This window comes from Camarhynchus parvulus, chromosome 4 (genome assembly GCF_901933205.1).
Source record: "Camarhynchus parvulus chromosome 4, STF_HiC, whole genome shotgun sequence".
NCBI lineage: Eukaryota > Metazoa > Chordata > Aves > Passeriformes > Thraupidae > Camarhynchus > Camarhynchus parvulus.
The window spans coordinates 29,965,644-29,983,649 of NC_044574.1; the positions used below are offsets into that span (position 1 = coordinate 29,965,644).

Genomic DNA, 18,006 nt, shown 5'->3' on the forward strand with positions numbered 1-18,006 from the left:
ACTGTGATAAAATAAAAATGTCATTAACCCTCTCAAATCAATAAATACACAGTGAAATGAATACTTCTCATTTACTCTTGGCTTCATTTGTGTTAGGCACTGCCTTCTTACCACATGAAATATGCCATCAGTTTTCACCTTGACATACTTCAAGCAGAATTAAGACTCAGAATAGAGCATTTACATGATTGGCTGATAGAGATTTACTGCAATTTCTAATATTTTACTTCTTTTATCTACTAGGTACATCTATGGAGAATCAGATGTTTTTTCCCTGATGTCTAGTGTATGAAACACCAAAGCAGAAAACACTAAAGCAGAGAACCAGCCAAGCAGGATTCCTATGAGTCACTATGTATTTAACACATTTACTTGCAGGCTCTTTATGCTTTTGCAAGCTTTACACAGGATCTTAGGCTCACAGGGATCTTTGTTTTCCAATTTATAAGTCATGCCCACTTTCATGCAATAGCCCTGCAAAGACAGGTCCAGATGTAATAATATGGGCTATTTAATTTTACTTCTCTATAACAGCCTGTTTGCTACTTTACAGCTACTTTACAGTTTCTGAATGCTAACATTAGTTCTTGCTTCTCACACAGAATGACTCCTTCCTTCCCTGTAGAAACTCCAGTCTCATAAAAACTAAGTTTACCTCATCTAAGTGATCACTTATTTCTCACTATTTTGTTAAAGCTTTTTGTCTCAGTCCAACTCATCTGAATGACACAGTAGCCACTAGATACCTTATAACTTTTACAAGTTATACTGTCAGTATTTTTCTCACATCTACAAAGCTATTATTATCATTATAAAGTTATTGAAAATGTTGTAATAAGAGCCTATGCTTGATCATAATATGCACTATTAATTTAATTTTTAAGACTGTTTAGAATTTCACCTGAAAAGGTAGTACAAATCAAGAAGGAAACAAGATTGAAACATGTTGCTTTCTTTCTTCTATGACTGCTCCCTTAAATTTTGGAATAGATACCTCTATTTTGCTCTTGTCATTAATTCTTCAGCTTCTTGAAAAAAAATAATTACAAGAAATAACAAGGTAGTCATGAAAAGCACTGTGGAAAGCAGCACTGGTAGCCTGAAACATGTTTGTTTCAGTCAAGGAGTAGCTATGGGACAGGAGTAGCTAGGAGTAGCTATAGGACAGGACTCCCAATTCTCTTCAACTGTAACCCATTCTGAACACCCAGGTGTACCATTTAATTTGCTTAACTGACGCATCTTCTAAAAGGTTATTTCCCTCAGAGCCTAGTTTCAGAGTAATTAATGGATTAAAATGTTTTTCTGGATGTTAGAGCTCACAAATTTTCAATCTGTTGCCAAAACATTCTTGTTCATTCATCCTACTTTTATAGAGATATTGAGAATCATCTGAAATTTCCTTGCTTTCCAACTGCTACTCATCAGACACAGGCTTCCCCTCTTCTCTACAGGGGGAAACTACTGTGGTATTACTCAAATATTCTCTGTTACAAAACAGAAAGTATTTTCATTCCTCAAAATCAAGATATTACATTTTGACTTCTAACTGATTTTTCTTTTTTCTTTTTTTTTAAAGTAAGCACAAAAATTATCTCAATTACATATCCTTATTCTCTCTCGTACAAAGTTATGTCCATATCTTGGGAAGCCAGATACACCTGGTATGAAAATGCTAAAGAAAACTGGCCAAGTTTGATGTTAAGTTCTAGAAAATCAAAACTAAAAGTTTTCCTCAGAGACAGCTGCTCTAAACAACAGGACATATAGGTCAAAAGACATGACTGTTCCAAAACTCTTGGGGTCTAGTGATGCAATGTGTACTTCTGCCCCTTAACCTAGATATGCACTTCTCATTTGATAAATATAAACATTTTCTGCTGAACTTCCACAAAGGCCAGGACAAACATTTCTGATAGATGTGCTCATATATTCCAAAATGGAAAAAAACCCCCCATTTTAAACTGCTAAGTTCCTAAGGAAACTAACATCTTGACTCTTACAGTCATGCACATGTCAGGAAATGCCAGTTACAACAGATCACAGATACTAATGGTTAATTTCTATTTCCACCTAGAAATGCTGAAGCCTGCTCAGTCACACCATTTCTAGCATATTCCTCATGTTGTTTCCTGTGTCACATCCACAATTAGTGTTACCCACTGTCAAGGCTCAATACCTTCTCAAATGGCCTTTTCCTCTACTAAGGAAACTTATTAAAGATGGCACCACAACATTCCCAAGTCTGACCAGTAAATAGCAGCACTCCCATGACCATACTAAGAAAAGGACAACAGTGAAACTGAGTTTCTTTTCATCTCTATAGTACCCTGTTTCACAGATACAAATTTGAAGCCCATTTCCATATCAGAATCTGTAGAGAATTACTGAGATGCTTAATTTGGATTAATTTTTTTAACTAGAAAAATAAGAATGGATATTCGTAAGTAAACATTTGACCATCTAATTCTTTTTAAACAGCTTATGTAGTAGTTCTGAATGTAGCAGTTTATGCACTAAAATGAGAAGATAAAATATCTATCAATTCACACTTTGAACAGTTACAAAGGCATTCTAATTACACATTACCCTTTCCTTTGACAGCTAAATCTGCCTTAGAAAAATTTGAAACTAGATTTAAAACCAAGCTAGTACCACACTACTAAAACAATCACGAGCTGCCACAGCCCCAGCCTCATCAGCTGGTGATGTACTGGAGTTTTTTGCTTCCCAAGGGAGCAGCTGGCTCCTAGCCACAGCTGCAGACCTCTCAGGCACACATTCCCACCCCACCCCAGCACTGGCAGTTCTTCACTTCCACTCCTTCCCACTGTGAACCACGGCATGGGGACATACCCAAAACACTTTTGACATGGACAGACCTGTAAAACTAGACCCGTAGTAATTTTTTTTACTGGCTTCCCAAAGGAGCCCAAGCATACACAAGGGCTAGGGAAGAGAGGGGAGAGCTGCAAGAGAGGCATCCCCAACCTGACTTATCACAGACATGCTAACCACATATTTAAAGCATCTACTGAAGGGACAATACATTCAAAATTATACTAGTAGAAGTTAAAAAATCAACTCAAATGCAGCAGTGCAAATTTCAGAGCTCAGTGCAGTTGAAGGTTAATGGAAAACTGCTTTCCTTGGCACTTCATGCGCCCATTGTAAATGGCCAATTTCACCATTTCCTCTGTACTTACCACTTTTTGTTTCTTGTTTGAACTTAAAAAACAGGAAAGTAGTCATGAAGTAATGGGAATTACCAGGGGATCAGGGGAAGCACAGTACTCCAGAAAGACTCAACTTGCTTTTGTGATCAGTGTGCAGTTTAACATGTGCTCCTATCACTGCCAGCACACACTCAGCTGTCCAACAATGGAAAAACTCCATGTTCTCATCAGCCACACTGTTCACTACCATCAAATATTCTGGATGCCAAGAGGTTTTCCATCTAGCATTACCCCAGTGCAACAATAGCCCCTGTGAGGTAGAAATCAGACTTTTAGGATTTTTTAACTCAGAAGAGTCTTGGTAAAGGTAGCTGAGCATAGACACCCTCCCCACCCTCCCTAAAGAAACACCAACAGATCAAGTGGGAAGGTTTTATCAGAAGCAGCTGTTACTATTGACAGCTCCAAGGTAACTCTTGCAACAAACAGGTTTGAGGTCAGGGTTTTTTGAGAGATTCCTGCTCAGCTAGAAACATCAGAGCAGCATTGCTCAATCCCATTTAACCCTTTGACAGCAGTCTCTCAACCTCACTCCAATGGGCTAGTTGCAGTTTTGGCAGAAGCCATTGCCAGCAAGTCCTGATTTTGTTCGCAGCTATATTCCACTTCAAATGAGCCCATAAGAAATAACTTTAATCTTTTGCGCAGAAATATATTGGGAACTCTTGGGGAAAAAAGAAAAAAACCACATGACAGTAAAACCAAGCAAATCTAACAGCAAATCGTATCCCAGTCACCTCAGCTTTGGAGATAAAGCAGGAGAGGCTGCAGCAGATTTTGCCAAGAGGCTCAGGCTGGGCTGCCCAGCCTTGAAGTGAAGGAAGTGCTTACTCCAGTACTTTACTCCATTTGGCTAGGCAGCCTGTCCTTCATCCCATCTCACCCTCACACTGGCTCTGACCAAACGTCAGGACAATCCACGCCACCAGCTGGCAAAGAAATGCTCCTTGGCTTGTTTAGCTTTCTGGTTGTGGTGGGCTGACTTGGCTTTCTGCAGGGACAGAGTGGCACCAGAGGAGTCCAGAGCAGGTCCTCCCTCTGGTTCCAGCAAGCTGTTTCTTAGGCTGCATCATGTCACTTCACACTTGCTCCAGTGGGAAGAATGGAAGCACAGCTTTTTTCCTAGTGCAATCAGCTAAGCATGGTTTTTAATTTTTAAAAAAAAAAAGACAGAGAAGCTGAGGCTACTGTCAGTTGGCTATGCAGTAGTTAACCTATGAAAACCCACCTCATGAGTTAAAGCCTAACTTAGAGTTTTTCCCTGAGTTTATCCAGAGTTTGAAAACTACATCAAAGAGTTCCCCAAGTGACACTTCAGACAAATAATTGTATGGGAAGCTAAGATTGTTAGCTATACCAGACTTCACCCCTCACCATAAAGGAAAAAACTCAAACAAACAAACAAAATTAAAACTACTCTTCACAGTGCTCCTTTGAAAAGTGAAATCCTTCAGGATGTTTGCCACAGCTAACTAACAAGTAGTGCTTAAGCATTCCTTACAGCACCATGGCAGAAGAGTCCTCCTCATCCCTGTGGTACTTCCACAAGTGTAAGGCAAAGAGTCTTCAGCAAGTATTTGTTTTAGCCCAGGAAAGGAGAGAGCAATCTCAAAATCAATAACTGGTATGAAAATACATCAGTGTGTCATATGTTGCTCAATTTCATGTGCTCAAACTTAACTGTCCAAGATTTTATATAATTTTATATAATTTTATAATTTTATATAATTTGACAGAGATATTTTTTCTTTCCATCTGCAAAAGACTGACAAAGAGGAGTAAGGAGCAAAATCACTTAGTTTGTTCCATGCAGTTCTCTCTTCCCTCCTTCAAAATCACTTTTTCCTTAATTAAATCCCTGAATATTCTTTAAAAATACCACACATTTAGGCTAGAGCAATCTGTAAAATAGCCTAGAAAAAGCAAATTAGTATGATGGGCTTCTTACTAAACACAACATTTATAAGTATTTGCGAGTTTTAAAATGTTGCAGTAAAAATATTGGAGAGAAGAAACTAGGCCAAGACATTTAATTGTAAGAGTTACGGAAAAAATCATTGTGCTTATTCCACTGTAATTAGAAGATTACGCAGAAGTTTAGCAGGGAGAATTTCACTTAAAATTTCACAATATCACGTTAGATGACAGGCATCCAAAAATCCTGTATCAAATTGCTTTGAAGATCTCAAACTAGTTCCTTAGGCAGAGAAAGGTGTTTCAACCAAGTGTTTAAAAAAACCCAACCAAACCAATCCCAGAAAACTGGCTAAGAGCCACTGCTCTTACAGCTGAAGCAGACTAGGAGATAAATGCAGTATTTTTAGATTAAATGAAAGCAAGCAGATATTATCCCATGAGAATGTTACATTTTTGCCAGAATACTAAGACAATTTAGTGCTTTTTTGTATACAGACTGTAAAATCACCATGTAGCAGAAGAGTTGAAATGAAATTGATACCGATGTTAGAACATTAGTTATAAATGCAACAGAAATGGCTATGAAAGCCTGCATCAGCTGTGCAGTATAAACATATAACTCTTATAATTTCCTTGACTTCACGTTTTTCTTTTCTCAAAAGTTTTCAAAGCAGACCAACAGTTTCTAGTGTAGTATCAAAGTCATTAAGTCATTACATTAAGTCATTACATATTTCAAACAGATTAGAAAAGTTAAGATTAAGCCACATCCAATTCATTCCACTCTATAATTCCAAAGGCATTTCTATATTTTTATTAGTAATTTTAAGACACCATAAATAATGCAGGATTCAATAAATAAAACTGTAACAACTCAGACTTTATTCTGAGTAGCTCAAAAACATATCCACCCCTTAAACACTCTTCCATCCAATGTCAGATAACAAAGCAAGGCCATGTAGATTATCTGTTGAAACTAGTCTTTCCTACAAGGGCAGAACTTGAAGTACATACTTGGAAAGCTACTCAGCCCTGAAGGACTCTCTGACTACAAACATTTAAAAACTCTTTAAAAGAGCATGTGTAGCATGCAGAGGGCACAAAGCCCAATGTCATGGGTTTGATTCTTTTTCTAGCCAACTAATGCTAGAAGTATAGCCTCCACAGGAAAACAGAAACCACTGGAATGGAAACACAAAATTTATTATCAGTATATTAATATTTTCTGAAGCCCTTGCTGAGAAGAGTTCAAACAATTAAAGCCAAAATTGATGAGCTGTGAGTTTTTACCTCAGACTGCAGGTGCTGGATAACAACTGTTAATGCTTCAAACTTTTGGTTACTGGATGTCAGGAATTTTTTCAGCTGCAGGATGATTCCACTTTGGGTCTCACATTTTGTTTTGTACTGTGTTAACTCGGCTGCTTTAGTGCCAGGTGAACGTGCATCTGTGGAAGCCTGAGTCCGTATGCATGAGCTCTTGGCACTCCGCTGCTTGCCCTTGTCAACTAAGAAAACAACAACAACAACGAATCAATATGCATTTCATGCTGAAATCTCACCCCAATGTAAAGAGAGATGCAAAAGAAAGTAGTTATAAATTCCTACAAACACTTGCTGAAATACTAACTAGGAGAAAGGGTTATTTCAGTAGCATTGCAGAGCAGGTACTATCAATTTGTTAATTCCTAACACCATAACTTTGGATACCATGTTCTGTACTTCATCCTCACCTTCAAGTGTTCTGTGGCATACCTTTCAGCATACTCTTCACACTGGGCTTTGAAAAAATACTTTTATAAAATTCAAGATATCTGTCCTCTTATCTGTTCAGTAACTTATTTCTAAAATAAGAGTTGTCCTCTTTGGTGTGCAACATAGAATTCATATTTCCTGCACTCTAAAGTACTGCTGAATACAAAACCATTTTCTCTACATTTCCTTTGTTATTTTTCTTCCTTTTAAATTTTTAATTGTAAAAACCCCCCTCTCTGCAGCTGAGGCCTGAGCTTTATTAACTAGAGGTCTTGCAGCATTTCTTAAAGCTAACAGTTTTCAGTCACAAGGATAAAACATTAAGAAAGCTCTAAAATGTAATATATTTCAATATATATTCACAGTCCTGAAATTACATTATTGATTTAATACTCTTAGTTTTGTGGCAACCTCAATGCTTTCACAGTACACAATCATCTCATGTTAGAGGAAACCAGATTACGTAAATCAGCACTTGACTCATAAACACTGTATTTTCAGGTTTCTCTGCTGCCTTCAGACTGGAAAGGGAGCACAGTACTGCTGTGCAGATAGGGCCAGTCTTCCCCCCTTGATCACAAAGGGAATGAGCAAACAATTTTGCAATAACAGGCTGATGCAATAGATAAATATCCCTTGGCAATTTAATGAAGACATCTAAGCAGATTACTTTGTACAGTTTCATCTTAACAAGATTTCTTCATGATAGAGTGAAAAAACCTGAGAGGTGAGATCTGGATAAAAGAAAGATAGGAACAATCAAAAAAAAAAAACAAACCAGGGGACAAACTAAGCAACAACACTCAATCTTTTCTGAATCCCAAGCACCTGGTTTGAAGGTTGTCAAATGACCCTACAATCATCCCAGCAGTGTAAGGTTCAATCTCATAACTGGAGAAAGTATTAACAAAAGCTTTAATTCTCAGTTAATGTTAGTCTGACTGACACATCAGCAATGTATTAATACATCAGTATTCCACAGCCTGCATTTGTTTTTAACGTCTTTGAAAATAGTTTTCCTGTTCAAAATAGTAATGTCCTCTATGCCTTCCTTACTGAGCCTGGTATAAAGTGCCTCCTGAGCCTATTAATTTTCCAGATACATCTGCTCTGGGCAAGAATTTTTGCTAGTTAGAGAACTGTCAGCATATCGTGCTTTATAATGTTCAAATGCCCTTGTATTCTTGGAGATCTCCGTACACTTCTGCTCAGAGATGCAGACTGTTAAAGACTGTTAAAATTAGAAACATATCATTGTGCAATTTAATATTAGAGCTATTAAAAGGTGTATCAACCCAAATCAAAACACAAATGTGTAGGATGAAAGCATCAAGCTTGGCTGCCAGTTCTAGCTATTTTTATCACTATTTAACTAACATGACCACTTCTTTTCTCACTGTGTAACAATGTCTTTTAAATAGACACTTTTACACAAATGCCAGTTCACATCTAAGAGCAACTGTGTCAAATTGCCAGCAATCTTATGGACAATACTGTGTGAAGGAAACTGGTTACCTTCTGAAGCTCCTTCAAAAATCACAACAAATAATAATCAAGAAGAGAGGGGAGAAAAAAGAGCAGGGACTAGAGAATAAACATGTAGAGTCAGTTCTTCCCTTCCCTACTGCCTTACATACTCCTACTCTCTCATATATTCCACCTCCCTTCCTGAATGCTCCACTTATGACAAACAGAGAACTAGATCATTATTCTTTATGTAGGAGTATTGGGTAAATTCACTGATACAGATGCTAGTGTCATAATTTAATTAAATATTTGAAATCAGTTTTACAACCACCATGCTGACAGAGCTGTGTTAAACCTGAACAACTGCAGACAATTTTTACGCTGGGGAAAAATTACATCACACAGTTACCTAATGAAAAAGTTTCATTTAAATACAGTGATACAACAGCTAACGACAAATGACAAAAGGCTCCAAATACCCATTGTTTCTGTAGTTCAGCCAGCCTTTATCATTTTGTCAGTTTCATGCCACTGCTTTTATCCTGTTGCCCAGACCACCAAGTATTTTCCAAGAAGCTCATTCAAGCATCCAACCAAGCCAGCCCTTGATACTATACTAAAAAAAGCTGAACAAAAAACATGCATGAAGTGAAACTCAGTGACATTCCTGTTGGCAATTTTATCATAGACATGTGCTATACACAGCCACTTCAAATGCTGAAAAGCATGAGCCCTCTGTAGCATGAACTGCCTCTACAGATTAACACTACTGACACTACGATGTTTATTTATGGCCTACGTACCTCTGGGCAATGACAGATCGTTTCCAGATTTGTATAAAAGGCATGCTGTGGTGTCAAAACAAAAGCCATGCTTTCATTAAGACAAAAGCATCATGTGTCTGATTACTGATACCACCACATCAATGACAGAGTCTAATTTTAAGATGGTATTGGTTAACAGCCACCCTTCTCACTTGGGCCGGTTCACTTGCCGCCTCTATACAGTCAGACTTGAAACACAGAACAATTTCCACCTTTAAATCAGGTTCTGGACTCCTCTCCAGCAGGCTAAAAACCCCTTTACCCAATGGAAAGCTTGGTAAATTGGAAAGCTTGGTAGTTGGAAAGCTTGGTTTTGGAAGACAGAAAAACAGATTTTCAAGTACTGCATGTAGTACTGTAACTGGACAGAACCACCATCTAAACTCCTATCTTTCACACCAGTAAAGAAAAGAAATTGCAGTGATTTTGCAAAGACTAAGCCTTTTGATGATTAAATCATTCACAGAATATTTGATTTGGATCTTGGAAGAGGTCCACAAATCCTCTCACTCCCCCACAGCCATTATATGGATGGCACAGCAGTCTCTAGTTCACTGGGGAGCACATTAGACCCACTCCAAGCTTCTCTGTGAAGCAAACTGTTTCTCATGCACAGCTTCCCTAGTTAATAGCTGTTCAGAGGCAAGAAATACACAACTGTCAGTACACAGGGTGTGTTCCACAAAGTTACATTTAGGTGCTGGGGTTCTGCCCAGTACTTGACACAGTATTTGTCTGGCTGGCTACTTCAGAGCTTGCCTTGTCCTACTGGTTTCCTGAGCCTCCCTATCTTGTGCATTGTTGCTGGATTACCAGAAAAATCTCTAACACACAATTTCTGGATTGCAGAACCAATTCAAAGCCTTTCTTTGCATATTATGTACTAGGAAGGTATGTGTAGTAGTATCTACACTAACTACAAATTATTTTAAGCAAGAGATTAAATTTCAAAAAACAAATTTCTTAAAAGCATTTAAAATAGACAAAACAAATTTATTCACAAGCACAAATAGAAACAACCTCACTTCACTCCCCACACTTACAGTCACAATTGTCTTACCCCCAAGCACCTTGTTTTCACATTCATCATCCAAACTGTTAGCTTCCACAGGTCTTTCAAAACCCACGTGCATCGGGTGTAAGCATTTTTCAAAGAAAAATCCTTGCTCAGCATTTTCTCTTGTGGGAAGATGCAGGTTGGTAAAAACTTTCTGCCTCTCCTCCATTTTCTGGAAAGCCTTGTCTACACATATTAAATTGGTGCTCACTTCTTTGATCAGTAACACCAGATCAGCCTGAGTATTTAATCGAGCTTCCATTTCTTCTCTTACTCGCTGGATTTCCTCAAGCACAGCTCTTATATCCAAGTGACTGGACTTCACCTCTGCTTTGAGATCTTCTTTCACCTGTTGCTGGCTCCTCTGCAATGCTAACACCGTTCTGATTTCCTTCTGAGATGTTTCCACATCATGCTTTAGTGCCTTTTGCCCAGCCTGCATTGCCTCCTGGCTAGCTTTCACTTCTGCCAACAGAGCAGCGATGCACTCCATCCCGATCCCACAGGAGTTTCAGGACCTCTTCCAGTGTCACAGCTTCCACACGGTCTGGGACATCTGTGAGCCAGTATCAGATTTCCCCTGATGGCAAGCCAGCTAGCATACAGCCCTTGGGATGGTATCCTACAAAATTTACAGCACCTTGCAGTGAAGGCACTTGGTAAAAGTCTCATACAAGGTGAGCCAAAGGCACTACATGAAAGACTTCAACAGGTAGGGCTGTAGTCAGAGCTCCTTCTCAGGACTCAGCCAGAGCACTAATCAGTTTAATTGGCAGATTATGCCACACCTGAATTTTTTAAAATCTTTTGCTGACATCATTGTACGTGGGACGTCACCCCAACAGCCACTCCCAACAGTCATTTGATCTGTGCCTCAATCAAAGTATGCCTGGGCATCAGTAACCAGGTTTGTTGCAATGCAGCCAAACACTGCGAGAACGCACTGGCCCTTCCTGTACGACACGAAGGCTCAAAGGAAGCCCGAATCGCCTGCAGGAGCTGAAAGCCAAACAGTTTAACAGTGTGTAGTTATTTCAATTGTATATTCAACAAGGTGATTATGCACCTCTCCTGCTAATGTGAGGTTCAGGTGTACATCTGTGGACACATTTGATAATGCCCCACTCTCACTGAGTGCTCTCCTTATTCACACAGCAAGCAACACCCTTCTGGCAATCTCTGGAAGAACAGAGTTCCTGAGGAAACTCTCTAATCCACAAACAATAAAGGCTTATCACAGCAATATGGGGGAAATTACTAATGAGATATTTTTGCCATGTTAAGGAGGCCAAGCCTTTTAGCTACCAGGTCTGAGAGTTAACTTTTCTCTGGAAAAGCTAAAGCTTCTTATTTTTAAGCACAAAACTCTTAACTCTAGGCTCCATGTGAAAACAGGTAGATTGATGGCACCAGGCTGTTAGCTGTTGTGTTATACAGCAGTTTAATTACACAGTCACTGGGTTCAACTTGAAAAAAATGACCAATACCACCTAGATCTTGGTCTACAGAAGGTGTCAGTCTCTGCTTTCAAAGAGGTGAGCAAGTACTCAGCACAACACCCAGAGAAAAAGGACTCAGACCACACAACCTAGAACTCAGGGTAACTTATACACCACATCTTTGGCCCTGTCATGACTCCAGGATGCTTTAAGAGGCAGTGACGATCCCAGAACAGAAACCCATGCTATCCATCAATAACTGCAGTAACTCCCCTCAGCATTGTTTTGGGCTGGGAAGCATCAGTAGGAATGCCAATAGCCCACATACACAAGATTCAGGATTTCCAAATCACCACAGCGCTGCTGGCCAAAAGGCCAATTTGGGGCTCTTGCCTCCAGTGAAAGTTTACTGCTGGTTTGCCAGTGCTCCTCCTACACTAGTCCAGGCACACCAATGGGACCAGGAAGGTATCAGAGATGCACCCTCCACATAGAGCACCTCATGGCTTGCAGGTATTCCCCAACTCTTTTGCTATCACAGCCTCTGATAAATACAAAGTCAATGCTGGAGGTTTTTTCCAAGTCACTGCATCACCTGCCAGAAGGCCAGACATGGATTTTCTGATGGGATTTCCCAGCACAGCTACAGGCCACAGGTATAGTTTCCTCACCTTTTGTCTCCTTGCACCATTCCTAGCTGAATAGCTACCCCATGAACTCCTAAGCATTATTATTCACACAGTCACCACTAAAAACTAGCACATGGGTTGCAGAAGCCCAAACTGAAGTCTGAATCCAGGTAACATGTTTGACAAAAGATTTAGGTAGGTGAAGAGAGCCAGGTAAGAGCAGTAGCAGTACTTCTGCATGCCTTGACCATCAGCTGAGCAGTGTAAGTTTTCATTCCACTCTTCACCATACCTTAGCAGTTCCTAAAAATCTCACTTGGTGAACCATTTGCAAAGACCTTGTCAGACAGTAAAATCCATCTGAAATTATTTCTACTGGTTCTGTTGTGATAAAGCTGGAAAACAGGTGAAAGGGAGGGTATTTCCAGACTCATGCACGTAACCTCCAAGATCTAAATCTTCCTAGAAACTTTAGGCAGCTAACATGAATCCTGTCTTTATAGTAAGATAAATAGCTCAAGTGCCATCCTGCATAATTTCACTTTCTGATGATTTTAAATGTATGGTTACACAAAGAGTGATTCCATGAAGCAGTGACTTCAGCTGAGTTAACAAAAAAACAAAACCAAAAGACCAAAACCAAATCAAAATACTTGTACCATAAAAAATGTTTGGGGACAAAAATAAAGTCTCCAATTGATACCCCTTGGTCCCTCTATAGTGGAACAGGTTCCTGCAGATACTGACTTAGAGCAGAATCTTAACTACAACATCAGTAAGTGCTTGAAGGAAGCCTTTCTCTACATAAGCTACATTGAAAGCCTGGCTGACAAAGCCCAGGTGAGTAAATTAGGTGCTGTAATTGTCCTTCCTGTCCAGCATCACCAAATCCAAAAGCTGCAGTCTCCTTTCTACAAGTGTGTGCACCCACCCTAATTGCCAAGTATTCTCTGCTATAATGTAATACACTGAAGAAAACCTGTCCTTGGAAGGTGGACTCTTGCTTTATATGAATACATTCATTCCATCCAGAATGCAGTCAATGTGTTTGGTACCTTCCTCACTCAAACTAACATCGGCTGATCGATCATAAGGAATATTTGTCAATTTGTAAAGATCAATCTCTTGACACAGATTTCAGACAGATTTCCTTATTTTCTCCACTCTGGAAGATACTCTTTAAAACCTTACCTAAAATTAAATGTATAGGTTAATATTACAAAGCAAATTTTAAGTCCACAGAAGCTGCTGCTACTCTGAATTTTACAACATGTCTCTCAACTGGAATACTTGATAGCCAACAACAGATGGAGAACATTCTATCAATACACAAGTTTCAGAACCTAGAATTCATTGTCTCAGAATTACCCATTTCACCTGTTGCACATCAGCTTCTGCTCCAGCTAAGACGTCTCTATCTTTGATGTGTCTTAAGTGTGTGAACAGTTTTTCCTGTTTAGGAAAAGAACTCCTGATTTCATAGAGTAACATGGATCAACCACTGTTGAGGATTTCCTCTCAATTGTACATTAGGAATTAAGGCAGAACAAAAAAGGACTTATTTCACTTAAATAAAATCTGGTCTATTTTGTGTGAGATATGTTTGACTTTTTTGGGGGGGGTGTCTTTTGTTTTGTTTTTAAGGTATTTCTTTTGCATTACAGAGACACAAAAATCTTCTAGACAATTGCCAACCAACAATCACAAAGCACCCCTATTTCTACAGCTCTAATTATGCCTTCCCCCCATTACAATGTGTAGAAGTTATTTGAGCAATGCAACAGGAAGACTGATTTGCCATTTAATCTCATGGCTGTAATTTTAAAGCTTGCCTTGTGACAAGCCATGCCCATTAGGAGAGGACAACTTAAGAACACCCATGCAAATAAGGAAGCTGCTGGGTTTAGTCTGCAGCAGTACATACACTACATTTGAGAGGACCTGGAAATTCAGCTAGCTGTAAATTACCACCTTAAATTCTTCCAAAACTCCTGCTCTGGGCTATAATATAAGCCAGGTCAGAGAAATACACAGGGATAGCAGTCACAAAACTAAATTAGTGGTGTCTGCAGACAGCCTGACAAGGCTGGACTTGGATGGAACTCTTCAAACACCCCAAGGCCCTCCACAGCTTTGTCAACTGTAATTTTTGCCTGCATCCATCTTGGCAAGTGGTGAATGCACACTTTCCTCCTGTGCCTCTCACAGTCCAGGCTGGTGATTGTACAAACACAGACTCCTGAAGAAGCGATGTTTTGTTTCTAAGCTCTGCCTCAGGTCTGTCTGTATAAGCTGGTGCAGACAGTCCCAACTTGCTCTGTTCACACTTCAAGCATGCCAGTCAGGAAGGAGCCAGTTCTAGTTTGCAGCAAAGAGACTTCATTCTTCAAAGTTGTACCTGGATTATCTGCTCAACTGAAATGCTTAAGATGCTGTACCTCAGAAGCTTCTTTATCCGTGGTCTTAGCTCAAAGCAAACGGGTGACGAGAAACAGCACTTCTCATCTTGCATCTCCCCTGCATCAACATGGTGTGAAGGCCAAGAAGACAACTAAATGCTTCCTAAAGCAGTACAGCAGCTCTCCCTTTCCTCTACTCTTACTGTAACCTCTTGAGTTTCCCTTCTTTAATGTTGAGTACTAGTCCATGTCCAGGAACATCAGCTTATTTCAGCTGTCATCAAATCTGTTTCAAGTTGTTCTGAAGAAACCAATCAACCACCACAGAGGCTTTTAAGAAAGATGCAAGAACTGAACAAAATTTAACTTCAGGTAGGGAAACCTGACCTAGATGCTTCAACTGACTCAGCGAGACTAATACACACAGCAGAAATCTCTCTGCATTGCTTTTTTTTTTCAGGGGTACAAAGGTTCTTCATCATGTGTTTTTTAAATGCTGAACAGCCTGGAGGGGGAGTGCAGAGTCATCACATATTATTCCAGGCATTCAGTTTGAAGTACTGTTCCTGAAGCCTCTGTCTATCCTCACCCACTGACTTTATTACAGCACTGACTTGTAGCCTCAGCGCAAAATTTTAAATCCATCCCTTTTCATTCCTCATTTCCAGCCAGAACTTGATATTATCTTTATACACACAATAATGAAAAGGAAAGGGAAATTTCAGAAGTATTTATGGTCTTCTAAAATCTCACTATGGTTCCCATCACATCTTTTACTTTATGTACCACAGGTGTGTTTTACAGAAACACTAGTTGGGCTTTGAACACCTACTATACAAAGTGATTTTGCCTCTGCATTCACAGAGTATTTTGTCAGGTTAACAGGAACTGTAATATGTAGAACTGAATTAAGTCTTCATAGCTCAGTTGGTTAGAGCATGATACGGTTGTGGGTTCAATCCCTCTATGGCCATTCACTTGAGAGCTGCACTCACTGACCCTTGTGGGTCCTTTCCACATCAGAATATTCTGCATGATTGTGTGTGATCTAGCTAGTAAATAACAAGCATGAATATGAGTCACATGTCTACTACAAAGATAAAAATATTAATAAGCTCACCATACATTAAGAGATGACCACAAACAAAACAAACAAATCTGGAATGCAACGCAATTCACAGAAAACAACTCTAACATTCACCAGACAGGCTACCAGTGCATCAGGGCTGTCCTGGTTATTTTCCAAACAACCAAGAGTGATATTGATGCTTGATTTTTTTTTTTTATTTTTTAGCTTGTTCTGAACTAGGACAAAGCCTAACACATGCTAGTTACCCATACAGTGCTACATACCACTGTCTGGAAAAAAAGGAAGATAGCAGAACTACTTTATTGTACTAGAAAGCCTAGAGCATGGGTACTTTGATAGTAGGGGGATTGACCATATCAACATTAATAAAACTACTTCATCCACCTTAAAAAAACCCCAGTCATCCATTTTTAATGAAAAAGATGACAACAAGATGGAAAGTAATTGCATGAGGATATTACAGTGCGCTGATGTTTTGGCCAATGAGGACTGAATGAAAGACTAAACTACATCTCAATGTATTATCCTCAGTTTAGGTATCTGAACTCTACTACATCAGTTCATCATACACATTACAAGCAACCTTAAATATTTGAATTTCCTAACTTTAAAATATACAATATACTGGAAGCTATACTTATTTTACATAAGGGGCTTATGTTTCAATAAGTTTCTAGTTCAGGTATTTCTCTGATTAGGCAAAGAAATTTGTGAAGCAGTTCTCCATTTTCTTATAGTTGCAGCTGTGCCTTGTCATCCATAAAGTACACAACTTCCCAAAAAACCAAGTCCAAGCATGGAGTGATGTTGAAGACTGGTGTGTCTCCCTTCTGCTCCTACTTCCTCAGTCTGTTCTTTCCCTAAATCTGGTACAAAAAGTTGCTCCTTACCGTCTGGTGCCCTCTACTGCTGCATTGCAAGTACAGGATATGCCACATTTTTGCCCTTCCCTCTGCAGCCTCTGTCCACAAAATCAGGACCCAGAGTCATTGGGAACAGGGTGTCACCATGATTAATTCATACTGTTGGCAAACCTTCCCAGATCCAATGAACTATCCCCCCAGTACAAATCCTGATCCCTTTGTTTCTCCATATGCTCCTTGGATACACTCGGAGTGTGTGTGCGTGTTACAGACATGTAGAAATCCCTCACACAAGCCCTGAGAGCAGAGCAATGCCAATACAGGCCTCTTCCTGTTCGAGCCTTTGTGAAATCCCAGCCCTCACATGGTACCATGGGTGAAATGGCTGAAACACAGCCAGAAAGGAGGAAGCCATTTAAGCTGCAACACTTGAATGTATTCCTTCTTTAATACTACAGTCCACCCCACCTTGCTCAACGTCAATAATACAGGGCTGGAAAAAGCCTTCTGAAACCATTCACATCACTCCTTGCTGAAGCAAGGTAAATACTACCTAGACACAGAAGGCATTTCACCAGACTGCTCAATTGTTTTACCTCAAAAAGTTTTTTACTGCTCAAAAGTTAACCTCAAGTGTTTCACAAAGAAGGTAAGACTTGCTGCATTTTTTTCATTGTATGTTTTCTTCCATAAGAAACTCAACCTGATTTCACATAGATCAAATCACTGACGTGAGTTTTTCTTCATGCTACATTTCACATTGATACTAAAAGGCTAGCTGAGTTTTCTCTTCTGCTCTCATGCGCACAGAGCAATCTCCTATGTTCTGGAAAGTCAGATGTGAGAACAGCTTAATTGTTTTTCAACTACTTTTTAACATGCTTCCTTCTGAAAGAGTTCTCAAGCATTATAAGTTATGCTAGGGATAAATGTAAAGTAACTGGGAGAGACACTGTTACTTACAAATCCAAGTAAGAGAAGTTCACAGACTTATTTTTTTGCATCATAAATTAAATCTATATCTACATACAAAGCTTGGCTTCAACAACCCAAGAAAGGACTAGGAAGAACTCCAAACATGACTCTGGTAGCATATACAATTAATATTTTGAATTTGCAAACTTCTTTCTGCTGATGTTCTATAGAGGTCTACTAAAACCAACAAACCAATCAAACCAGAATGAATTTGGAATTTTGACTGAACTTCACTTTGTCAATAGCTTCTAATTCAACATGGTAATTCTTTCTTCACAACCAACACATTAGCTAACAGTCAGAATATATATTAGCTCAGACTAATGTTAGATTAAAGAACTTGATTTTTTTTTCT

The 18,006-nt window shown here is 39.2% G+C and overlaps 1 protein-coding gene across 1 annotated transcript in view; it reads right to left on the minus strand.

The window, feature by feature from the left end:
* Positions 1-18,006, minus strand: part of MTUS1 (microtubule associated scaffold protein 1) — a 116,522-nt gene that overhangs the window by 21,209 nt on the left and 77,307 nt on the right. The window contains 1 exon segment of the mRNA XM_030946778.1: positions 6,444-6,661. Within this exon segment, the coding sequence (XP_030802638.1) occupies positions 6,444-6,661 (218 nt within the window).